At 46.5% G+C, this 26843-nt stretch overlaps 2 protein-coding genes across 2 annotated transcripts in view; both read left to right on the forward strand.

The window, feature by feature from the left end:
• The window catches only part of LOC147701055 (interferon-inducible GTPase 5-like), a 44300-nt gene extending 24416 nt beyond the window's left edge, over positions 1–19884 (forward strand). Inside the window, exon 2 of the mRNA XM_086929851.1 lies at positions 16581–19884. Within this exon, the coding sequence (XP_086785977.1) occupies positions 16588–17820 (1233 nt within the window). The 5' untranslated portion in view covers positions 16581–16587 and the 3' untranslated portion in view covers positions 17821–19884. The remainder of the gene's footprint in view (positions 1–16580) is intronic.
• The window catches only part of LOC147701054 (interferon-inducible GTPase 5-like), a 114249-nt gene that overhangs the window by 24439 nt on the left and 62967 nt on the right, over positions 1–26843 (forward strand). The window lies entirely within an intron of this gene.

Raw genomic sequence — 26843 nt, forward strand, 5'->3', positions numbered from 1 at the left:
CGACCCGCCTGACGTACTCCGCCGCCACCCTCATCGCACTCAACACCGGCCGACTCCCAGAATGCCATCAAGCCACTCCACGACGTACCCACGGACCTTTCAGCTGCCACGCCTGCAAGTTCACCTGCATCCGGACCAGCCTCGCACCAGCACCCGCCAAGTCGAACACCAGCAGCACCCACCTCAAGTGCATCCTGCTCAACACCCGCTCCGTCCACAGACACGCCATCGAACTCTGGAACCTTCTAGACGCCACAGCCCCTGACGTTGCCTTCCTCACGGAGACCTGGATGAACGCCTCTTCAGCTCCCGACATCGCCATCGCTATCCCAGAGGGCTACAAGATCGTCCGGAGGGACCGAAACGCCAACCAGATGGGAGGAGGCATCGCCATCATCCACAGGAACACCATCCGTCTCACGACCAGCACCGACAACACCCTGACCAGCGCCGAACACCTGCATTTCCAGATCCACACCAACCCGAACACCACCCTCAGAGGCACCCTGATCTACCGACCCCCGGGACCACGCACACAATTCAGCGAGGACATCGCCGACTTCGTCAGCCCGCATGCCCTCCCCTCCGCTGACTACATCCTCCTGGGAGACCTCAACTTCCATCTGGAGAACAACAACGACCGCAACACCAGCACCCTGCTCGACAACCTCGCCAACCTTGGACTCAAGCAACTGGTGTCCACCCCCACCCACCTCGCCGGACACACACTCGACGCAGTCTTCTCTTCCAGCACAGACATCGACTTCAGTCACGCCACAGAGCTTCAATGGACGGACCACAGCTGCGTCCACTTCACCTTCAAGAGAACGACGACCCACCAACACCAGCAACAGGCCGCCCGCAGAAGCTGGAACAAGATCACAGCAGACCAGCTCGCCACCTCCCTGAGCCAGCACCCTCCTGCCAGCTCAGCGAACCCCGGCCAGGCCGCCGACAACCTCACGAAGTGGATCAGCAACTGCGCGGACGAACTCGCCCCACTGAGGACCCCGCCTAGCAGACCCGGCAGCAAGAAGGCCCCATGGTTCACCGACGAACTCAAGAGCTCCAAGAAGAACTGCCGAGCCCTCGAGAAAGTCTGGAGAAGGGAACCGACACCGGACAACAGGACCTCCTTCAAACTTGCCACCCGGAAACACCACCAGCTGATCCGCGCCGCCAAGAAAACAGCATTCAAGGACCGGTTGGACAACAACGCACACAACTGCAAGGAACTCTTCAACATCGTGAAAGAGCTCTCCAACCCCAGCGCAGGAAACAACGACATCACCCCATCGCAAGACCTCTGCAACTCCCTCGCTTCATACTTCCACAACAAGATCGCGGACATACACAACAGCTTCAACAACCAACCAACGCACACCATGACCGAACAACCAGCCCCCACCACCACCCTCCACGCCTGGACCCCGATCAGCACCGAAGACACCATCCGCACGATGAACTCCATCCACTCCGGATCACCGACCGACCCCTGCCCTCACCACGTCTTCAACAAGGCCGACGCTGTCATCGCACCCCACCTGCGAGACATCATCAACACATCCTTCGACACCGCCATCTTCCCTGAGAGCTGGAAACACGCCGAACTCAGCGCTCTACTCAAGAAACCAACAGCGGACCCCACCGACCTCAAGAATTACCGCCCCATCTCGCTCCTCCCGTTTCCAGCCAAAGTCATCGAGAAGACCCTCAACAAGCAGATGGCCGCCTTCCTCGAGACGAACGGATCCCTCGACCCCTCACAGTCCGGCTTCCGAGCCAATCACAGCACCGAGACCGCCCTCATCGCCGCCACCGATGACATCCGAGCCCTGATGGACAATGGAGAAACAGCGGCCCTCATCCTCGTAGACCTCTCCGCGGCATTCGACACGGTCTGCCACCGCACCCTAGTACGGCGCCTCAGCAACATCGGAATCCAGGACAAGGCACTGGAATGGATCATCTCCTTCCTCGACGGAAGAACACAGAGAGTCCGCCTACCACCGTACAAGTCAGAGGCCTCCGAAGTCATCTGCGGCGTCCCTCAAGGATCATCTCTGAGCCCCACCCTCTTCAACGTCTACATGAGCCCCCTCGCGGCCATCGTACGCAAACACAACCTCAGCATAATCTCCTACGCCGACAACACCCAGCTGATCCTCTCCCTGACCAACAACCCCGCCGCCGCCAGAGCCAACCTGCACGAAGGGATGAAAGAGGTAGCCGAGTGGATGACGACCAGCCGCCTGAAACTGAACTCGGACAAGACGGAGGTCCTCATCCTGGGCTCCTCTCCCTCCGCCTGGGACGACTCCTGGTGGCCTCCCGCCCTGGGCACCGCACCCAAACCGACAGACCATGCACGCAACCTGGGCTTCATCCTGGACTCCTCCCTCTCCATGACCAGGCAAGTCAACAACGTCTCCTCGGCGTGCTTCAACATCCTACGCATGCTACGGAAGATCTTCTGGTGGATCCCCACCGAGACCAGGAAGACCGTCACCCAGGCCCTCGTCACCAGCCGACTGGACTACGGCAACGGCCTCTACGCCGGTACCACCGCCAAGCTCCAGAAGAGACTCCAGCGGATCCAGAACGCCTCAGCCAGACTCATCCTCGACATCCACCGAACCAGCCACATCTCCGGACATCTGAGAGACCTTCACTGGCTCCCCGTCAACAAAAGAATCACCTTCCGCCTCCTCACCCACGCACACAAAGCCCTACACGACCAAGGCCCGAGCTACCTCAACAGCCGAGTCAACTTCTACGCTCCCAAACGCCACCTCCGATCAGCCAACCACGCCCTCGCCGCCGTCCCCCGCATCCGAAGAGCGACTACAGGAGGAAGGTCCTTCTCCTACCTGGCCGCCAAGACCTGGAACTCCCTCCCGACCGACCTGCGCCTGACCCAAGACCACCTCTCCTTCAGGAAGAAGCTGAAGACCTGGCTGTTCGAGCAGTAGCGCCTCCCCCCCCCCCCAGCGCCTTGAGACCCTACGGGTATGTAGCGCGCTTTATAAATGTCACTGATTGATTGATTGAATATATGTAAGTGACCGTCTGGATAATGATTTTAACGTTCATTAAACTTCCTGATCTATTTGTAGTTTTTTGGGCTGCCCCCCTCATCCATGGTTTCAAGTGGGAACTGGGGCCATGTTCACCAGTGCACTTAGATTCTCCATGTTTGAAGTGAGATTACATCAAACTCACACCTGTCGTCTTCACGTCCACACGCACCTGTCTGGCGCACCCCATTCAGTACAGGAAATGAGGGGGGCGCAGCCAGATCCGGCAGCTGCTTTAAGCCGCATCCCCAGCGAAACATGCTGATTTCCTTCCAGTTTAATTCGCCACCTCGAGCCACCATTCATCAGCGCCCCCTTCCTCGCAGGGCTTTCTTATATTCACTTCCAGGTTGGCCCAGACAAAGGCCTGGTATGAATAGTCCCTGCCTCACCTTTTGTTCAGCATCATCCTGGCAGGGGGCTGTCTGAAACCCCAACACCTCCATGCAAATGCAATGAAAGGAAACACAGGCACACAGCTTATCTCTTCACAAGTACTTAAGCGAAAATTTGGATGCAAGCTTTTGACTTTGTTCAGCCTTTGTATATGTGAAATATGCATGAACTGTAATGTGTTGGGTGTATGACTAATACACAAATAAGAATTTAAATAGCAATTCTTTTGTAGTTTTACTCATCCCAACGTAGGGTGTTGGAGAACTTCACCTCACATGCACACATTATAAAGAGATCACTCCTACAAGTTTTTAAATCAATCTACAGGAAATGTTACATAAGAATAAGAGCATTACAGGGTCTAAGAGTCACTTATCGTCACCCTTGCTGTAGGCAGCATATGTTAAGAGTGCATGGTCAGGAGAAGGTCAAGAAAAGAAAAGTGGCTCCCCCCAACGACCCTGCTCCTATTCGAATCCTAAAACAAGTTGGACCTACCATATCCCACCTGGCCACTAACCTAATTAATACCTCGCTGGGCCAAGGAGTGGTCCCCCCCAGCTGGAAGCATGCCATGGTCAAGGCATTACAGAAGAAACCAGGACATGACCCATCAGACCTATCCAACCTTCGACCGATCTCTCTCCTGCCTGGCTTGAGCAAAATCGCAGAGAAGGCAGTTAACCAGCAATTGTCAGCCTTCCTCGAATCCAATAATCTTCTTCGACCCTCACAAACAGGCTTCCGGCCAGGCCAGGGGACCGAGACAGCCCTCCTGAAAGTGGTAGAGGAGGCTAGATGCATCTTGGATTCAGGGGGATCGGTTTTACTGATCCTCCTGGATCTAAGCGCTGCATTTGATACAGTGGACCACAAGATCCTAATACAGCGACTATCGGAACTAGGAGTGAGAAGCACGGCACTATGCTGGCTCTCCTCCTTCTTAGAAAACCGTACCTTCCAGGTTTGTGAAGGGAACATCCGTTCAGATATCCTTTCCCCCCAGTGTGGGGTCCCCCAGGGCTCTTCACTGAGCCCTACACTGTTTAATACATATATGGCCCCCCTGGAGGATGTGGTCACCCCATTTGGGATAAAAGCCGTCACCTACGCTGACGACACCCAAATGATCGTATCATTTTCACTCGAGGAAGAAAAAATCAAAAACCTCCATGACTGCCTAGAAGGTATACATACCTGGATGTCCAACTCAAGGCTTAAGCTCAATGGCTCAAAGACCGAGCTTATGCTCCTGGGACACCAACCACCATCCCTCCCCATTGCTATGTGGCCTTCATGCCTAGGACCCACCCCCCAGCCTAAAACTGAAATTAAAAGTCTAGGCTTCTGGCTGGAACAGAATCTTTCCATGACAACACAAGCCAAAAAAACAGCCGGCACCTGTGTTGGTCTACTCCGATCAACTAGGAAGGTTCTTCCACTACTCCCCGCAACCTCCCAAAAAATGCTCATGCAAGGTCTAATACTATCAAGATTAGACTATTGCAATGCCCTTTTTTTGGGTGCCCCTGAAGCGACGCTCAATGTCCTGCAGCGAACACAAAATGCCGCTGCACGGATACTCACTGGCACCCCTCGCAGAGTTTCAGCCAAACCTGCCCTTAAGGCACTGCACTGGTTGCCGATCCGCGAAAGGGTCAAATTCAAGTCCCTATGTACCACTCATAGAGCCATGCAAAACCAAGGACCCCCAATGCTGAAATCTATGCTCTACCCATACACACCTAACAGACCCTTACGATCAGCACAAGGCAACATGGCCAAGGTCCACCGAACTAAAAGAGTTCGGACTGGTGGACGCCGTTTCTCGGTGGTCGCCGCAACCCTCTGGAACTCTCTCCCAATCCAACTCCGGTCTGAACCTAATCATATGAAATTCCGAAAGCTTCTCAAATCTCACCTCTTTCCACAATAACCTTTCCCTTCCCTCTCAACCTCTATCCTCAGTTGTTTGTCTGCAATCACAGCGCTGGGACGCTTCCGGGGAGCCATGCGCTATACAAATCCCAAATTCATTCATTCATTCAAGATTTAAAACACAACAAAACAGTTGAGGTTATTTGTGCTAATAAGACTTTCCCTAAGGAAAACCTTTTAGCAACCTTGGAATAAAGATAGATTGAGGGGGGAAAAAACAATAAGATTTTAACCCACGCCTTTAAGTTTGCTTGTTGCTCTTTGATGCCAGTTCCTAGCTCACTGTGCTATATTAGATAGAGGTGGGGGAGCCGAACCAGAGCTGAGCCAACAGTCTGGCTCAGATCTTAGAGCCCGTGCACAAGCCGAGTTCTAAAAATATTTGCTATGTAAATCATGCTACTAACCTCATGTAAAATATGGTAAAGTCTCTGTTTGGGGTATGCGGAAACCAATGCCGCACAACAGTTCCGTCACTGCCTCCCAATACGTACTCAGTTGCGGGCAGCCCAACACCCAACCTACGTCCCACAGTAGCTACTGAGGACTACAACCCAAAATAATGGAGGGAGGTGGCCAAGAAGCCATTACGTAACACGCCTTCATTATCTGGCGCCATACCCCATCGCTTGCACAGCCCCCAACTCTCTGGGGCCCACACCTTAGTAAAAGCCACTATTTTACTAAGAATAATCAATTCAATTCAAGTTAGTTTTTATTCGATCATAGGCAATCATAAAAGACACATATAAACAGCAATTAGAAAAATCAAAACAACTCATTAAAACCAATTACGGTGTCGCAAGATAAAATTCAATAAAATTCCATTAAAACGAAACAGACTAATAATACATGTCGTCATAAAACCTTTTGTCTTAAAACGAAATATTAATTCCTAGAAAGATAGGAATAATCATCCCCAGGGCTCACCAACCACCTTTACCGGCGGGTGCATGCTTGAGATCACGGGATACCACGGGCACGTTGCACTTGTCTGATCACATTCTGGGATGGAATCAAAGAGCCGTATTTTCACCAAAAGCTTCTTGAAATCAGTTATTTCAGTTTAAACGTGAGCTCACCCACATATCACCAAGCCTTCCCCCGCCCCCACTGCAGGATGTGTCCACGACACGCAGTTATCTCCTGCCTTTAGATCATGCCATCACCTCGTACCTTCGGGCGATGCATGGATGTGCGTGCTCTAGTGCACGCTCATTCCCCTAGATCTACCTCCCAACGTGTACAGCAATAATGAATAACCACCAGGTTACAGAGTAGCGTGCCACCTGCCATCAACACCTGATCATGGGGTAGTAGGTGCTATATAAATGCAATTGCAATACATTACAACGCCTCCATGTGCACCGTCATTATATCACTTTTCCCTCATTTCCTTTAAGCTCGTAATGATGTACATCCACCTAAAGATACTATAATCACAGCTCGCGCTATTAACCTTCCCTTAACCCTAATGTTAAAGCGAACTTATGGCTGTGTATTGTCCTGGAAATTGCATGTAGATAATCTTGCATTTGAGTGGCTTGAATGCCCATGAGAACCTGTGCCTTTTTTTTATAATTTTGCAATAAAAATATTAAAAAAAAAAAATGTTAAAGCGAACTGTAACTCTGGCCTGCCTTGTACCATAACCCTTCCTTTACTCCCGCCGCTCCCCATAGCCTCTCCCTTTACGGTGAGCACAAAGAGAAGGTGCTGTGGGAGTGGGCATATCTTTGCTTTAAGTGTGCAAGAACACCTTTTTGGTCGCATTGTGGGTACTGGGTACACAAGAACGTGCAGTGCACTTAGAAGGGGCACAGGGCGCAGTCCCTGGTGCTACAGTGCTACAGAGCACGGCGGAGGGGACCGGCCAGGCTACACTGGCTGCAGGGGGTCTCGGAGAGTTTGTGTAGGATTGGTGCACCAAGGGGTGTGCATTAAGGAGTCACAGACACCTCTTTCCTTACGCTGACCCCGAGGAGAGTTGACACCTGTTTACTCGCTGGCACTGCAGACCTGAGGGGAGACGCCTGCTGGTTGCACATGGCTTGGGCTCTGTGCGTTACTAGATAACTTCTTGCACTTAGTCCATGGTGGGTGTGGTGGCACCTGCCTGCATACAGTGGCCGGCTTGCGATCTAGACACCTGCCTGCGCAGCGGAAGGGGCGGGATGGGGACGAAAAGTGTCCTGTGCCATGGTGATGTGACTACACAAAGTGACATGCTAATGAAAAAGACACATGCCTGCACACAGTGGTCTGTTATTTAACCCACACACGCAGGGGCAGGCTAGTGCAGCAGCCAGGCCCCTGCATGTACGTAATGGTAGGGTAGCAAACACCTGCATGCACAAAGCGTGGGGTCAGTGCAGTAGACACCAACCTGCATAGAGTAGCTTTTTAATGGAGTAGGCAGGGCTTTAATTGGGCTGCGTCTCACCGGAGGCCTTGAAACGCCTCTATTGGGATCGGTTTTGTGCTCTGCCGAAAATAAAATGACACTGCTAGCAAGAACAAGGAATGGGTTGTTTTGAAGCAGCACACACCGAGACTGAAGCGGCTTTGCTACCTTGGGCTTGAAGTGCAGTACAATAAATCACTGCATGAATTATGTCTAATCGGCTACCATTTCTATGTATGAGTGTGTCTCAGTCACCGAGTGTGTTTTAGCCAATGAGTGAATTTGAACCGTGTTAGTTACTACACGTTTGTGTGAGTGATTGCGCAAGTATGTGTGTGTGCAAGCCTGTATGTGTGCAGAAGTGGCTAGGGAGGTATGTAAGTGTGTGTGTTTGTTTTTAGGTGGATGTGGAGGACTGTGCTGTGTGTATGTCTGCCCATAGCGCCATGGGCACAAATCTGCTGACAGTAAAGAATTTGGGGGACAAGAGAGTGGCGAGTGGCACTGTTCTTTTTCCACATTAGGTTTTTGTCTTGCCTCATGTCCAGCCCATCATGTTTCTTTCCAGTCTTAGTCATTTGACGATGTAAGCATCACAGGAGTTGTAGTCTTTGCTGGCTTATATCACATAGGCTAACACACAGGTAACAATGATTTCTATCAAAGGTGTCCAGAAATGGGAACACAGTGTCTGCAGTTATATGGCGAGGTGGCAAACCTATGCAGTGTTTTTCACGTGACTGCCACCTATACGTCAAACTACGCTTGCTACTATTACAACTATTACGGAAACTCCTCATGCTCTTTTCTGAACCACGCTCAGTGCACTACTGCTTCCTTCTCTCTTCCACATCACCCCCAAACTCTACCCCCCACCCCCATCTTCACCTTTCTTTCTATAATCTGAATTCACCTTTCCTGTGCCCCTCGCCTCCTCACATCAGTCTCTGCAGGTACCCTTCCTAGCTATTGTTTTCCATAGATTACACAGGCTAAGCATTGTTCCATCCTATCGATGCTCCCTTCTTTCAGCTAAACGTTTTGGTTTCAGTACTCGTTCAGCAGGGCTTACTACAACATTCCTTTGGTTCGAATCATTTTCATAAACATTTTTCTACTTTTCGGCACACTCTACAACCTAGCTTCTTCAACAGTTAATGAGGGACTTGCATTGTCCATGCAACTTATATCTAGGGTGACCGGAATCTTAAAGTAAAAACAACTAGGGACATTTCACAAAATTGGGAGAAGGACTACTATCTTACTTCAAGCTACAAGTGCATTCCTTAGCAGAGAGCTACAGAACGGTCAGTAAGAATTTACATAAATTGCGAATTTTAAACCTGGCAGCTTGCTTGTCAATTAAATCTTTTCTGGAAACAACGGCTAACTTCTATCAGGCTTAGTCAATTTATTTTTTTTAAAACCGGGACATGAGCTACATTTCTTAAAATTTTCTGGGACAGCTGGTACAAAACTGGGACCATCCTGGAAAAACGGGGACGTATGTGCAATGGGCAGAATAATATGAACGATGAAGGTTGTGCCACTAAGGCACTAAAACAAAAAGACACTGACATTTAGTTCCCTTATAAAGGCCAGATTAGGGGACATCAGTCGTCTCACCTTTCCTTTCTTTCTCAGCCAATTTAGTTCCATCAATTTACAGAAAGGAGAGGTAGTAATATGGCAAAATATGATATTTTGTTTCTGTCAATTTGTTCAAACACTGTCGTGTTTAAAGCCATTTCGGCGAGTACCGGTGAGGTACAGTGTCGTTATTTATTCTAAAGTGAGCTCTCAGAGAGAGAGCGTTGGGCACAACAATAGGCTATTCAGCCCGAGCATAACATAGAGAGAGAGAGAGGGAGAGAGAGATAGAGAGCGTGTACAATAATAGGCTATTCAGTACATATGCAACATAGAACAGTACAGGTCGGTTTACAAATAAAACACACAAGCCGAGGGAAAACATAAATGCATAGTTTACGTACACACAAATACTGAATAGGGCGTGACAGTGCATGCATCAAGTACAAAATCCGAAGACAAAACACAGAGTTGTTTTGGACAAAAAAAAGACTTTCTCATGCATATTGCGTATTCTCTGTACTCTACTTAATTTATTTTGGGGTCAGGCTCCTTCTTTCCTAATAGTCGACAATTTTTAGCTGGTGGCCTATTTTGAAAATACTTACTCCCTTTTAATTGGTCGGACACTAGCCGAGTCGTACTTATACTCACGGTGGGGTCCCCCAGCATCTAGCAACGATGATTCAAGCTGAAGTAAAGGAGGGATGTCAGTCGGACGTGTGATGGTACATTTCTTATTTTTCTATGTGGATGGAAGAAGAAGGGGTACATTTAAACCATGACCATATCTCTAACTTCTGAGTGGAGGAGGATTTGGATGAGCCCCAACTCGGGGGACTCTTCATTTCTCTATTTGGTCAGCTCACAGGTGCGCATTACTTTGGTCACACACTTGTGATATTGGTTGGAGTCAGGCTCAATGTACTGCAATAATCCTTCAAGCTCCTATTGTAGGTTACCTTCCCATTTGCTAGCTTTAGAGAGAGACTCGTTTCTAAGTAAAGAATGTGCTATATTTAAGAAAACTCTATATTCGTTTTTCGCATGTAGGTACCATGTTTAGGCCTATTTTTCTCATTCCATTAACCGTTCGATCAGTACCTCAGTCATACAAAAAGCATTCTCTTATCAACCCAGGCGTACACAACACATACGCATTCACATCATGCAAATCAGGGCGTGCACACGCATTCATAACCAGGCGTGCGCGACACATACGCATTCATACTATAAAAATCAGGACACACACGCATTCATACCATACTAATCAGGACACACACGCATTCATACCATACAATTTTTCACATTCCCAGAGATAGCCTCTGCATACAACATACCATCTCACAGTACTGGCCTATTTTCAGCGTGGAACACAGTGCGTTTAGGCCTTTTCCATTCTTCAGCTGAAACTCCGATGTAACCTACAGAAAAAGAAAAGAGGGGGAGGGGGCAGCATTCAAAGACATCAGCGCGCATTATAACGAAAATATTTTTACTTACTATATACCTGACTTATCTCTTGGGATGCAGTCCTTGGCATCTCGGCATTGAAGCCCAGAAGAACTGTTAGTGCGGCAAAGATTACCAATGATAGGATGCTCACTAAGATGATCGTCCAAGTGCGGTATTACAGACCGCTTGTAGGAAAGGGTCAGAGGCCAGAGGTACTCCAGTATAAGGTGAGGGGAGGGTGATGGATCAATGTTCTCATTGAAGAAAACGATCAGCCTGGGGCCATTCCTATTCGTTGAGTAGGGAAACTATAGGAGGTAGCGAGTTTAGCTGGGTGCATTCGCGCTGTCAATGGTATGCATTTTTGCTACACGGTAAGACCACTAACAGACTTGTCTAATGTCTGCATGGAGATCAGTTTTGCGGGCGGGTGGAGGACACAGCGCAGTTCTAGTTCGATAACGCGGGAGCACAGTTGTGCCCGAAAATCGCAGATTCGTACTTGCCGAGGCTGGCAGACCTATTCATGGGGTCCATAAACACGGACTATACCATGCCTGAAATGCTTGTGCAAGGCATACCAATCTATAACACACAAAAGAAACTGCGCCTTTCTAAAAACCGATAATATGCATTTGTGCCCGACTGCTAAAATACAGTGCCTAGAAATGCCTTTCATATATAATCTAAACAGATGACCGCTGCGTTTAGGAGGTTACGAGAGGTTAAAACACAGCGGGACTTTCCTAAAAATTTTCATTCTAATCATATGACTTGTGCAAGGACATCAAACGCTAACATTTAAAACGAGCTTTCTTGTGATGTTTTTCGAGCCCTGGCTTTGGCCATGCAGGCAAATAGGTTCTAAGGAAGATTTTTCTCTCCTTTTTACTTAATACATTTATAACTTACTCCTGCCTAATGTTAGACTGGATGGTATTCCTTTGGTGAGGCTTAGGAGCATTTGAAAAACTTTTCTGAAACATGTGGTGTGTAAAACAAAGATTACGATGTTTAGGACTCCAAGGACCAGAATGCACTTGGGGTTCATAGCTAACAAATTTCGAGCTAATGTACTTCTTTGGGAACCTTACAACAAAAAATTCCTAATTTGAAAAAGGCACGCTTTTGCTTCTCTGAGGGAGCTGCTAAGAAAAAGAGGTTCGATCTACTGTCCTCTTCATTGATATATCTAAATATCAGGATCTTTACCAATTGCTTACGTTGTAAGAGTGTAAGAGCAAAAAAATAAAACAGATCTTGACCATTGTTTTGACATTGCTTCTGTGTACTGTATCCTTTTTAACTTTTTATAATCGAGTTATTTCATTTTACTGGCCATTTAAATTTGAGTTCCTTCTTTGCGAATTTGTTCCTCAATGAGTCATACATTATGGGACAAATACCATACTTTTTGTTCAACAAACAAATCAAGCTAAAACAACCATTTTCCAATAACTTCAGAAAAGACAGGCATGATGGATATCGGTCAAAAGAATCTCTCAAATAATCCTAAATTCAGACAAGGAGTCTGCATTATCTGTCCTTTACTATTTGCAAATAGTAACCATTATTCAAAAACTACCAAACAATCAATATTTATGTTGCTAATTCCATATTTCTCGTGAAGGGCGATTCCTGGCGTTTCCATTTTAGCGGGGTCAAAAGATCCCATCAGTGGCCTACTGATTTACTCGATTTTTCCTAGTTAGTTTTATGCTATAGTTTGCTAAAAGCTACAGCGGCTAATCCATATTATACATGCCCTTTTTATTAGGGGTACCTTCCGGTGGAGCCGGATGATTGACCTCTAATAAACAGTCCGGGTTGAACCAATTACCAATCAGTGGGGAGAAGATAGGCATGACGTATAATCGGACAAGTGAAAATCTCAAACAATTGTGGACAAAGGTCCGCACTACCCATCCTTCGCTGTCTGCAAAGAGAGAGAATATTCCTATTCTTCGTTGTTTGCAAGCAGGGAATATCTCAAAGAGAACCAACGTACCAACTAGCTAACGAGCTAAACGAACCAATAAAGCGCAATATTAGTATTTCAATCCAAACAATTCCAATACAATCAATCAAACAATCGGATGGATAAACCATCCTACCAATCAGACAATCAGACGTATAAACGTCCTACTTAATCTTACCCGGACCACGTGGACAGTTCTTTGCCTTCCCTTTCCAGCACCCGAGCGTTCTCTTACTCCAATTTTACAGCAGCACTCCAGTGGGATCCCAGTCATGACCGCAGGTCACTCGAGAGAGGTCCATTCGGAACCGGTGAAGTTCAGATTGGTCGGCAGCCAGACGAGGGTCCTCTCAAGGCAGGTTAACTTCCAACCGTTTAGATGTTCACTCCGTCGTTAGGACCTCTCTACCTGGACCCGCATGTCTCTGATGGGCGCCACGTTGGGACGCCAATTGTGGAAAAACAGCTAATCTTTAACGAATAACAAGACTGTTTGGCGCATGACGCCTCTAATTCCCAATATCAATAGTACCAAAATGAAGAGACAGGCGCTGGGAATTGGACGGCAATGAACAGGTTTATTCACTCCAGAGGAGAACACAACAGGCCTGACACAAGTCAATGTCTTCAGGAGGTGTTCTGACAACAGCTCTCTTGCAGGTCACTTTTATACATTATCAGGACAAAGTAATCTTTATGATCAGTGTCATGTAAGCTTGGTATCCCCGCCCCGGACAGGTTGTCACACAAGCCAAACATTGTTTCATCAGCATGGTTACACAAGCCCAACAGTTATTCTCCTCCCACCCAAGCCAAACAGACAGTTTTATTTTCTAGCTGGACCTTGCTTCAGGGTCTAAAACATGTGAGACCGAACAGATCTTAGAGTCTGTTCTGTTGATAAAAACAGGTCCCATTGTTAGCAAAAACATGTCTTGCTGTGTGCAGTGCAATAAACCATGCTTGCAAGAGTCTGTTTGGTATTTGGAACCTGTTTGTGTAAGGGTGTCCATGGGTTTGCCTGTAAACAGAGATGAGAGGAAAAACGAGTTTGTGGCAGCAAGTGCTGTTGATGTTTGTCCTGGCGATTGTTTATAGCCCCCAGCTCACATACCAGGTTGGTCAGAGGGATGCTAGTATGGGCAGGGTGAAATAAAAGGTGACCAACGGAATACAAAATGGCTGCGGTGGTCAGAATGACTGCAGTTTATGTGCACGTAGGAACTTCCATCAGACAAGATGGCACAGATAATGTTCATGCTTGTTATTTTAATTCTAACAAAAGGACGAATGTATTTTAGGGTGGGAAGTGGCTCTGGGGCTTTGTCAGGCTGACAAGGTTTTATGACCTTAGTGCATTTGGTCATGCTGAATCAGGGCACCAGGGATGGTTTCAAGGTCAGGGTGAATCATGGGTGACTTGCAAAGTGCGAGATGGCCGTGGCACCTAAAATTGATGCCGTTTACATGTGGGCGATGGCTTCTTGTTAGGCAAGATGACGCCGGTGATGTTCACGTTTGTCGATTCTATTTTCAACATCTGAACACCCCAAAATGTCCAGTTAGCCAGCTGCTCTTCATTCTCTCCCTTCTTCATGGCCAATTGATTTGTTTTGCATCTGTATCACTTTCAAATCCTACCAGCCGCCACTGCTCTATATATCTATCGCATCACCACAGCATCACTCAGCACCACCACAGCATCACTCAGTACCACCACATCCCTATGCGCTACCACAGCATCACTAAACGCCACAGCATCACTCGTCGCCACCACAACCTCACTCAGTGCCACCACAGCATCACTCTATGCAACCATTCAACAACAACTAGTTCAAATATGTTCTCTGAATGTTTCAAGCTTCATTACAAATGTCACAAAAATATATTAATATTTCACTTCTGTTCTTGGATTTTCGTCACAATAAAATACACTGAACATAACCTTCACAAAAGTTATTTACAAAAGTTTAAGCTATTGCCATTATAAATTACAATAACTTTTATTTAAGTATTAATTATTTAAAAAAATTAAAAGCCATTGTTATTGGTAATATCAATACACCTACGTCACGTAAATACAACACATATTGCATTACAAATGCTTAAGGTATCACATTTGCGAAAGTTAAAACTATCGGCATTGTAAATCACAAAGCTACTAATTTCGCTATTTTGAAAACTAACACATAAATAAATAATTTGTCATTTACAATACCAATAGCTCAAACTTTCCTAATGCGAGACCTATTGCTTTGCAAATGCTTGTTTATTCATGCATGTTTTCTGAGAAGGATTTATCTGATACACAGGGTGCACTTGTTGCCAAAATACATGTTTTTCTACAAAATACGAATTTATCTTGTGCGTCTACATTGAGCCCTATATATATTTCCTTGCAGACCCGTTAGGTCCTTCTTTCCCCGATCTTCCAAATGAGATCTTTTCTGCTTTCCCGGTCTGTTGGTTGTGCCCTGGGGAAGGTGGTTTTCCATCCCGGTGTTCACAGAAACGCGCGTCCGCGCCACAGGGAGTGGAAAGTGAACCAGAAGACCACATGTTAGGTATATTAAAAAAGGAGTTTGCTCGTTTCTGCCCCATATATATAACGATCTGTATTTGTTATTGAAAGATTCATGTGCTTATGATAGCAGTTACTCTGTAGGAAACATAAATTATGTGTTGGAGTGTCATCCGGTTTCAGTGTATTCAATTATTTCTAATGTATTTAGTTTGTGTGCGGTGAAATGAATGAAGTGTGGTTGATACAAGAGTGTATGTATATGTAGTGCTTTTAGTAAGAGTGGGATGTCGGGAGATTATGTTAAATGAAAGTTTTTTGTTTTATATATACTTTTGCTAAATGAAAGCTATTGTTTCGAATGTAATGTTGTAGAAGAGGAACTATTATTGTGAACTCTTCTGATACTGTCAGAAAGAAATATTTAATAAATTCTGGTTTGTACATTTGTGGGTTCAAAACTAGATGATATTGAATATAAATTGAGGATTCTTCCCTGTGTCTTGTGTTACGTGAGTTGGCAGATGTACACTTTTGTAGCTGTTCTTTAACTGAAACCCTGTGGTTTCATCAATTCCAGATTTTAACAACATATAAGCTCTTCTCTGCCTCCCTGTTTACCAAGTGCTCATGCACCAGGGGCTGAGGAAACGAGCCTCCATTTCCTATTTCGAAATGCATATTATACCCAGCTACCTTTTTTCCAGCTACTGTAGTTATTAGATTTTTCGTCTATTGAGAAGTAATTGGGAATCCCACCGAGCTATTAGTAAATGTCTATGGACCGAGTTTGTGTATTTGATCTTAAAAGATAAATATAAGCGCCTTCCTAGGTAATTTTATAGCATTAAATTGATGCTTACTCACATGGGCATTCGTCTGACCACCACCCCCCTCTATCCCCAAAAGTTTTTGAGGTCGTACGGAACTGTCTTCCTGAATGAATTAAGCCCCAGGAGATGCACACGTTGAATACAATTTGAAAAACGACGACGACCCTACTTTCTGAACCCAATTAAGGGAGAGAATTGGAAAAAGGGTGATTGAAGGGGTTGGGGGAGTTGCAGAAATAGAAGAGGGATTTTGCGAGAAAGAAGGCACAGAGTGAAGTAGAGACTGAACGATGGAAGTAGGTCCAACCTGCCTTTGCATGACCCCATGCATTAACCTGAATTAACTACTATGCGTTTTTAAATTGTTTTTTTGTGTGGCCTTTTTCAGATCTACAATGTCTGCCATACAAGTTCGGGAGGAGGACCTTCTCGAAATGAGCACTGTGCTCAAGTCCAGCCCCATGCTTGAGGTCAATGAACTGGTGCAGTCCTTGATAACATCGCTGGAAGCCACTACTCTGGATATTGCAGTTGTAGGTGAATCTGGTGCAGGCAAATCCACGTTCGTCAATGCTATGCGTGGCCTTGGGGATGACGATGTTGGAGCTGCCCGAACTGGGGTCACAGAGACCACCAGAGTGCCAACCGCATACCAGCACCCAAAGCTGACAACTGTTCGCCTTTGGGACCTCCCAGGCATTGGGACTTCCAACTTTCAAGCAGACCAGTACCTGGACCTGGTAAACTTTCAGAGGTATGATTTCTTTATCATCGTTGCCTCCGAACGATTCAGGGAGAACCACGCCAGGCTGGCCCGCAGCATCCGGGCAACGAAGAAGAACTTCTACTTTGTCCGTACCAAGGTTGACCTGGATTTGAATGCCAGCAGGAGACGCAGAAAGATGCAGTTCAGTGAGGAGAAGGTCCTCAATGAGATTCTTGCCGAATGCACACGATGCTTGGAAAAGGATGGCGAGCGCGATCCCAAAGTGTTCCTCCTCTCTAGCTTCGAGCTGCACAAATATGACTTCCAAAAGCTGCAGAACACCCTCGAGCAAGATCTGGATGGGCAGAAGAGGCACGCCTTGCTTCTGTCCTTTCCAAGCATCAACAAAGAGATCATTAGGAAGAAGAAGTGTTCCTTACAAAGGCAGATTTGGAAAAAAGCCATACTGGCGTTTATCATATCATCCATGCCATCCATACCAGTGCATTTGAACATGCCTATGCTCATGGAGACCATAGCATCCTACAAGCAGGCCTTTGGACTGGACGATGAGTCCCTTGGCTCTTTGGCATCCAAAGTTAACAAATCGCCTCACAGCCTCAGAAATGAGATCATCAGTCCTGTGGGGAGAGGCATGAATGAAGACTCTGTTAAAGCTGCATTACGTACCGCGGCTGTCGCAGGCCACACAGTTTCCAACCTAGTGGAGAAGCGAGTCCCCGTAGTTGGCAACCTCGTGGCTGGAGCAATCTCTTTTGTGGCTGTCTACTTTCTTCTCCTCAGTTCGTTGGACAACCTTGCCAAAGATGCTCAAAAGGTCCTGGAAAGGGCTTTCTGTTCCGAGGAGGAAGAAAAGATGGAGGCCTACCAGCGACTAGACCCTGGCTTTCTGTATGACTGATGGGTGCCGCAGAGTTTGAGATGTGGCTCTTCATAAACCTGTCAAACGACTGAATGCAAGGCAGATGTCCACTGTCTCTTGAAAATGAGCTTTTTCTATTTGGTTTAAATGCAGCTTTATCATAGGGACCCTAAAGTGTTCAGCGCAGAATGGTGTATCACACCATATAAAAGGTACTACCCTCTGTTTGTTTGGCTTTGAATAAAGCTGGAGAAATTGTTGGCAAATATTTGGCTTAGGGTGCAGTGTGTTGTACTGTCAGAAATATCCATTTTGCTTCTACCAACACCCTGGGCACCCTTACTTGGAAACGATGCAGTCAGAAACCTCCAAGCATGCAGCTGCGCCATTGGGTTCTGTAAATTTGGTTGAACCTTTCAAGTCTCAAATCAACAATGCATGTTTCATTTTGCCCTCTGATTGGGGAGCTGTAACGTTTGTTAAACAAGCATATTGCGTTCCGCTCAAGCAAAGGGCTGCTTCTTATTATTTTGCTGAGGTTGCTTCTGCTGACTTTAGTCTCACCATATTGTCTTAGCTTATTGTGTTCAAGTAAATCCTGTGCTATCCAAAGCATATGCGTTTGACAGAATATTCCGTGCAGCATCAGAGCTTAGATGTTAACGATTCTCATAGTCTAAACCTGAAGTTGACGATGTTGTCCACAAGTGCCACACCCATTCCAGATTTTCAGAATTTCCACAGAAGATACATTTATATACATTTCATCTAACTATAAATAAGTCATATAGTTAGTGGTTATGTTGAAATTCTGAGAAAGATTTAGGTTTCACATTGGTCTAAACAATTGACGTTCTCTACGTTAAGTTCAAGCACCAGCTTGGTAAAGTCCTTTGCCTCTCCCAGTGTCTAGGGACATGCCACTAGCATTCTCTAAATATCAGAACCACTGGATTTCTGATTCTGACAATGGAAGCCAACCTGAAACTACCAATGGTGGCTGTACGCGTCTCCCCGAGAATCACCAAATGAACGAAATCGGGTAGAAAAATCCATGCAGACATATGTGCTCTCCTTCAAGTCTATGGGAATTCAGTTTGATGCCCAGAACATTTAGCATGCATGGTTTGTCTAATCCAGACACACCTTACCATTGAATACTCCTTCACAAGGACTGTCCTAGTCCATTACACCAAGATGTGCATCCTAAAATGTAACAAACTATAGAAATCACAGATGTCTGTTACCACATCTGTAGGCTATCCACCGAGATCTAGAGGGAAGCAGGAACTCTGGTACTACTGCCGGACAATGCACAACCGAATTAAGTAAGATCTCAGAATTCCCCTGGCACCGCTGAATGCGGTTTGTCTGGAATTAGGAGGGGTTCTAAAACATTTGATAAAGTAAAAGAGGACATTTCTAAATCCCCGTTAGTCGACCTGTTTCGGCTTCTCTGATATTGGCAGTTAAGAGAATGTGTGGTGTAATATTTAAGCTATACACTGAAAGTTCTAAAACTCCTGGCTAGTCTGTCCTTCTTTCTGTTAAAGTTACTAGGAACATGTTTGTGGTAGTGGATTTTCGTTTGGGTGATGGAGGCTTCGACCACATTTCCAGAACATTGCGGGCTGCCTCCCATGTGCTTGTATACAGTGTTTGTCTTATCTGTAGCAAGCATTTGGTCCAGTCATGTTTGGAAAATTGCTTCTCTGTCATTCTAATATCTATACAATGATTTCAACCGAAATGCACCTAAATTAAATGGAAATTAATATTTTCTCTGTGTATATGTTTTTGTATGTTCGAGTTGGGTTTGGGGTTATTAGGCCTATATTGGAGATAGTGGAACAAAGTGTTATTGATGCTGCTGAACAAACCTCCAGAGAGGGGACCCAGACTGAAATGGCATGTCTCATGCAAATGAAATTAAATTTTGCTCACTAAAGTGGGATTTGGATGGCAAACTAATGTTTTTATAACTGCGTATTTTATTAAATGAAGGTTTTTTTTCTAGTGGGATTGAAATAGAAACAGCACTGTAGAAGTATGAAGAATATTTTATGTCTTTATTTTAATAATCAATAAAGGATTTATTCATAATGGTTTGGGTACTGTTCTGCTTTATGTGGCCTGTTTTATTCTCATGCGTTATACAGGTCTACTTCGCTTTGATACATTTCCAAATTGTAGTATAGCCATTGGCCAACGTACAAATATACATTTGGGTGAAATTCAATTTAATGTTAATATTGGTCTGATAAGAAATGCAAGGTCCCTACCCAAAAAATAAAATTGTTGAAAAAAAGATTAGAAAGCAATTTAAAAATAAATGTAAGTTACTCAGGTGGTGCAAAAAAGACACATTGATATCCGGTTGCCTAAGCTTCTTTACTTTATAATTATAAGTGACATGTAGAAAACCCGCCAGGAATTAGATGTGTCTTGCCAAGTCTTCATATCTACAATGTGTAAAGAGTAAGTCATGAGCGCTACGAGGCCTCCGGGTAGATAGCGCTATACAAGTGTAATTTAATAATAATAATAATAATAATAATAATAATGTGTAGCATATTGGTCACTCTTGGACTTGGCCCTCTCTGCAGGGTCACCCCCAAAGTTTTTGCCTTCACCCTCTCGTTTTCTTAAACTTTTATGTTTGCATATAGGGCTCTTTTCACATTACCATTGCTAACCAGTGCTAAAGTGCTTATGCTTTCTCTTTTAAACATAGTAAAATTGGGTTGCACCCAATTGTACGTCCCTAATAAAGAGGTACTACAGGTACGCAGGACCTGCAAATTAAATGCTACTCTACTAGTGGGCCTGCAGCACTGATTGTGTCACCCACTTAAGTAGCCCTTTAAAACATGTCCCAAGCTTGCCATTGAAGCCTGTGTGTACAAATTTTAACTGCCATTTTGACCTGGCAAAATAAACCTTTTGTCAGGCCTAAATCTTCCTTTTTAATACATGTAAGTCAGCCTATATGGCACAGTGCACTGTATTTAAATTGAACATGTACTTATAAGGTTTACAAGTCCTGGTACTGAAAAACTCTCAAATTCGTTTTTCACTATTGCAAGGCCTACATCTCCCATAGGATAACATTGGGTTACCTTATTACAATTAATATGTGATCATTTGTGATTGGGAGCAGGTAGGACATTTGTATTTGGTATCTGAGAAATTGAAGTTAAACCCCTCTTTAATGGTAAAGTAGAATTTTAAGGCACCCAGCTGATCCTGTCCCTCACCAACGACCCCGCAACCGTCAGATCCAACCTACACGAAGGGATGAAAGACGTAGCCGAGTGGATGATGAACAGCCGCCTGAAACTGAACTCAGATAAGACGGAAGTCCTCTTCCTGGGACCATCACCCTCCGCCTGGGACGACTCCTGGTGGCCCCCTGCCTCGGGCAGCGCACCCAAACCAACGGACCACGCACGCAACCTGGGCTTCATCCTGGACTCCTCCCTCTCGATGACCAGACAAGTCAACGCTGTCTCCTCGTCATGCTTCAACATCCTACGCATGCTACGCAAGATCTTCTGGTGGATCCCCACCGAAAGCAGGAAGACTGTCACCCAGGCCCAGTCACCAGCCGACTGGACTAGGCAACTCCCTCCACGCCGGAACCACAGCCAAACTTCAGAAAAGACTCCAGCACATCCAGAACGCCTCAGCACGACTCATCCTGGACATCCCATGACACAGCCACATCGCCGGACACCTGAGAGACCTGCACTGGCTCCCCGTCAGCAAGAGAATCACGTTCCGACTCCTCACCCACGCACACAAAGCTCTCCACAACCAAGGCCCCGGATACCTCAACGACCGCCTGACCTTCTACACTCCCACCCGCCTGCTACGATCGACCAACCACACCCTCGCCGCCGTTCCCCGCATCCGAAGAGCCACAACGGGAGGAAGATCCTTCTCCTACCTGGCTGCCAAGACGTGGAACTCCCTCCCCATCCACCTCCGCCTGACCCAAGATCACCTCTCCTTCAGGAAGAAACTCAAGACCTGGCTGTTCGAACAGTAGAGGACCCCCCTCCCCCAAGCGCCTTGAGACCCTCCGGGTGAGTAGCGCGCTATACAAATGCTTTATTGATTGATTGATTGATTGACTCTGAAAATGACACTTTTAGAAAGTTTTCAGAAAGTGATGGATTGAATGCTTGAATTAATCTCAGCCTCTGGCAATTACTCAGGCCGCATCCCAGTTCATTGTTAATTTGCACGCCATGCTGCATAAGTTATGACCCAGCTACATGCAACCGCTCTTGACTCTACTCCAATGGGAACAGTCCAGCCCGAACTGCCAAGCCAAGTCCTCCTTTAACCGGAACACAAGCAACCCAGGACCGTTTTCTCCCTTGTTATCAGGGCTTCAGCCAGGTATAGCTTGGTTCTAATGACACCGTGAGCATGTGACCCACATCTGGGCATACCCGTCCAGCTTAGGGTGACATATTATATAGCCTTATAACCCACTGTGGCGGGCCATACTGCCCATTAAAGGCCTGCTCCAGCATTCAGCGACAGCCTTTAACAAGGGAGCTGGACTATAATGCCAGTATAGCCCAGCTACGCAGGGCTATAAGGCTATTAGAACATTCCGCCACTAGAGGGCATAACGTTCTAACAAAACCGGCCTCGCAGAGCCCGAGGGAATCTAAATCCCCTCGGGTTCTGTGAGGCCTTTGTTCATAGCAACAGCTGTGAAAACCCAACATTGGAATGTTGGAGCTCTGGACTTCTACTGGCCTTTAGAAGCCCAGGGCACCCTATTGTTTTCAATGGATCTCCGAACATTCCAGTGTTCTAATAAAGTATGCAGAAAGTGTTGGAACGAATACCTGAATTCATCTCAGCCACTGGTATTTACTAAGGCTGCATCCAGTCCATCTTTAGTTGCTCACCATGCCACCTCAGTTTGACCCTGCTATATGTAAATAAATCTTGACCCTGCTGCAGTAGGAGAAGTCCAGCCTGAACTGCTAAGCCAGGCCTTCCCTGAACCAGACCACAAACAACGCAGGGCCGGTTTTGCCCTTGTTATGGGCTCCTCAAGCAGGTGCACCTTGCTTCCAGTGGTACTGTGAGCACTGGACCCACATCTGGGCATACCTTTGCCGCATAAGCTGGTAAACATACAAAATTTAATGGAAGGAATGTTTGCATTTTGTTTAAGCACTGGCAATTGCTCTGGGTAATATCCCAACCCATCGTTCTTTTTCTCACCATGCTACTTCAGTTTATTTATTTATTTATTTATAGCATTTGTAAAGCGCTTCTGCAACCCTACGGGCATCCTGGCGCTGTGTACATATTGCTGAATAAATACTGTGCATCAGAGGAGGGGAGGATAGTATTAAAGTTCTGGTGAGATTAAGCTTTGGGGAAGAGCCATGTTTTCACCTTTTTTCGGAAGGCCATCAATTCGTCTGTTTTCCTGATGTCGATAGGCAATTTATTCCACAGATGGGCTGCGGCTATGCTGAAGGCTCTGCCGCCATAAGTGGCTTTCCTGATCCCAGCCATGTGCAAATCAGTCTTGACCCTGCTCCAGTGGGAACAGTTCAGCTCGAACTGCCAGGACAGGTCCTCACTGAACCTGAACACAAGCAACCTAGTACTGGATTCGTCCTGATAAGGGATCATCAGGCAGGTTTAGCTTCATTTTAGTGCCCCAGTGAGCACGGGATCCATGTCTGGGCATACCCTGGCCACGTTCAGTGTTCCCATTGGAGCAGTCAATTCTGATTTACATATAGCTTGCTTCAAACTGAGGCATCATGGTGTGCAAAGTAACAATGGACTGGGATGTGACCCGAGGATTACCAGTGGCTGAGATGAATTCAACGCATTCCGTCCATCACTGTTTTGTACACATTGAGTGAACGCCATTGGGAGGTGGAGGGGGGAGTGGTCCATTGGACCAGTGTCTGCTGCTTGATGCTGCCCAATATGATTCCCAAAGGGAATCCTGTCCTTCGAGATGGTTTTCCCTTTCCAAATTGGCTGCCATCCAATCTGTCTGTCTGTAAATCATCCGTAACTTGCAGTGACACCGATGCATACCACTGCGGAAGATGACCCCCTCCTAATTGCAATGGGTTGTAGAAAGCCAGTTTGCAGGTCAGGAATTTGCTGTCACACAATTCATTTTGCAGGTTGCACACATTTCTTTTTCAGTTGCAAAGTTTGTGTTTTTGTGAATTGCAGGGCTACTGACCCGAGAAGCACATGACCCCAATGTGCCCTTGGTTAGAAGATCGCTGCTCTGGCTACCAGGGATAGCTCTCGATGCAATGGCTCCTTCATAAAACTCGATGGGATGGCATTCCTAGGCCAGTCCCCCATTTCATTATTGTCCCTCCAGGACCCAAGCAGCTCCAGAAGAAACCTGCTGTGTGTTGCAAAAAGGGAGAATACAATGTTGGGGGCATGCTTTCCGCGCCTGGGGAGTGCGACTGGAATTATCCGAATCTCAAATTCAGGAAACTGTTAAAATACATCCAGATGTTTACCTGTATTATTTGCCCAGCTACAGGGTAAAGAGACAGGAGCTCAGTGCCACGAGACAGTTTAGTTCGTAGTAGGCACTCTTCTCTCGACCTTGCATTGCCTTGAACTGTCACGCGCGCCCAGTGCCCGGTGTACTTTATTTGCAGTGCTCTGTGCGTATATAATGCTTGCATAGGTTGTGGGTGCAAGCAATGCTGCCACACTGCACAGGTGCTCTGGTGACACAGGCCACCGAGCAGCATCACAGCACCTCGGGCATTCTAGTTGCCCTGAGTGGATTATAGATGCCAGGCAGAGCGGAACCTGTGTCTGAAATACGGGTTGCAGTGATTGGCCACTGGATGGAAGTCTAAGAAATAGATGCATTCTCTTCGATGAAGTACGTCGATACCCCTATTTGTACTTGCATCAACCCCAGATAGGATGTGCGCGCCCGTTCATTGTAATGTGCTAACTCAAGCGTCCACTGGGGGGCAGCAACAGATCAGGAAACTTGCTATCGACAAGGTCACAAACCGCTAGTATAGCCTTCGATAGGCCTTCCCTTCCAGTGATATTGTGAACACAAAACCAGGGCCGGTCCTAGGAATTGTTGTGCCCTGGACGAAATGGAAGATGCGAGGCCCCTCTAATTTGCATGTGACATCACAAAAAGTGACATCATAGAAAACTGACATCCAGTGGCGGAGGGGGGTCGCCCCACTGCTTTTAAGCAGTGTCACTTAAGGAAAAATAAAATTATAATAGCGGAGTTATTTTATTTTTTTCCTTGTTGCGGCAGCTTTGCGGGAGGGATAGGGCGTGGCTGCTCTGCTGACAGAGCAGGGGAGTTTAGGAGTGGTTTGCACTCCCTAAAGTGCGCATGAACGTTTGGCCGGCCATTGGGGCCTGCCAAACATGAATGCGCACTTTGCATGTTCTCCTTGCAGGCTGCATTACAGCCTGCATGGAGAACATGCCCAGCCTCCAATTCTCTGGCTGAGCTCAGACCATTCACAACGCTGCATTGCATCATTGTGATTGGCTGTCAGGAGGCTGGGAGCGGGATGCATCCTGCTTCCTGCCCTGGAAACGGGGAAGAGGACCGAGAGGAGGCGGCAGTCATGGCGAATGGCAGACAGGTAAGTGTGGTTTTAAAAAAATTTAATTCCTCTCCCCCGCTCCATAAAGTGTGTTTGTGCTCAGTACATGCAACAAACAAGGCAAAATAAGTGCAAGGCCTGGATCCTTGTGTGTGGTCGCTAATAATTGAGTAATTAGATTGGATAGTAAATCTGTTGACCAACAAACCCTGGAGGCGAGGCAAGCAAAGGCCTCCGTTTCTTCACAGATGATAGCAGAATATTTTTGTGAGTTTCCCCCTGGCTGTATAACTGCAGATCAGTAGTTTAAATCTGAGCGTCATTAAATAGTATAATAACAACTCCTTAGAAAAAGTGGAATGAAACACTTTGATATGGTAGTGGTAATTCAAATGACAGCCAAAAAATACCTTTGGCATACCACCACATAGGTATTGTGCTTTTCACCGCTGTGTTAACACCCAATGTGTTGTGTGCATCTTTTCATGGTAAATGTTCTTGGGAAAGGCTCAGAATAACATCACCATTAACAAGCATTGGCAAAGCCAATAGGTCTCGCCTATAAGAGCAATTGGCTTTGGCAATGTATATTTGGCATGTTGTACACCAGCATTACTGCTGTTCAGCATGGTTAAAAGTTAGTGGCACAGAGTGCCCTTGAGTGGAGTGGTGGGAGTAGAGTGTCATAGACTGGATTTGTTGGAGTAGAGTGTTGCAGAGTGGAGTAGCGGGGAGTACAGTGTCATACAGGTGAGTAGAGGGGAGTAGAGTTCAGTGGCAGAGTGCAGTGTCATATAGTGTAGTACGATAGAATGGAGTGGGTTGGTTTGGAATCGGGTGGAGTGGGTTTTGAGTGGATTGAGGCAGTGGGTAGATTGTATTGGAGAAGATAGGGGTGGATTGGACTGTAGAGTGAGTTTGATTGAGTGGAGTGACGTTGATTGAAGTGGATGGACTTGATTGGATTGCAGAGAGGTGGATTAAAATGGGGTGAGTTGGATTGGATTGAGGTGAATTGTAGTAGGGTGTATTAGATTGGTTTGAGGTAGGGTGGATTGGCTTGGGTGGATTGGATTAGAGTAGGGTGGTTTGAAGTGGGGTGAATTAGAGTGGACTGGAGGGAGTGGATTGGACTGGACTGGAGGGGGTGGATTGGACTGGTGTAGTGGGGTGGATTGGACTGTATTGGGGTGAATTGTAATGTGGTGGGCTGGAGGGATTGGATTTAGTGGGGTGGATTGAACTGGGGCGGGGTGGATTGGATTGGGATAGAGTGAGGTGGATTGAAGCAGATTGGGGTTGATTGGACTGCAGTGGGGTGGACTGAATGGAGTGGATTGGAGTGGGGTGGGGTGGATGGAGTGGAGTGAACAGGAGTGCTGTGAACCGGGGTGGGGTGGACTGAAGTGGGGTGGATTTAATTGGGGTGGGGTGGAGTGG

Source organism: Lissotriton vulgaris, chromosome 7 (genome assembly GCF_964263255.1).
Source record: "Lissotriton vulgaris chromosome 7, aLisVul1.2, whole genome shotgun sequence".
In the NCBI taxonomy this organism is placed as follows: domain Eukaryota; kingdom Metazoa; phylum Chordata; class Amphibia; order Caudata; family Salamandridae; genus Lissotriton; species Lissotriton vulgaris.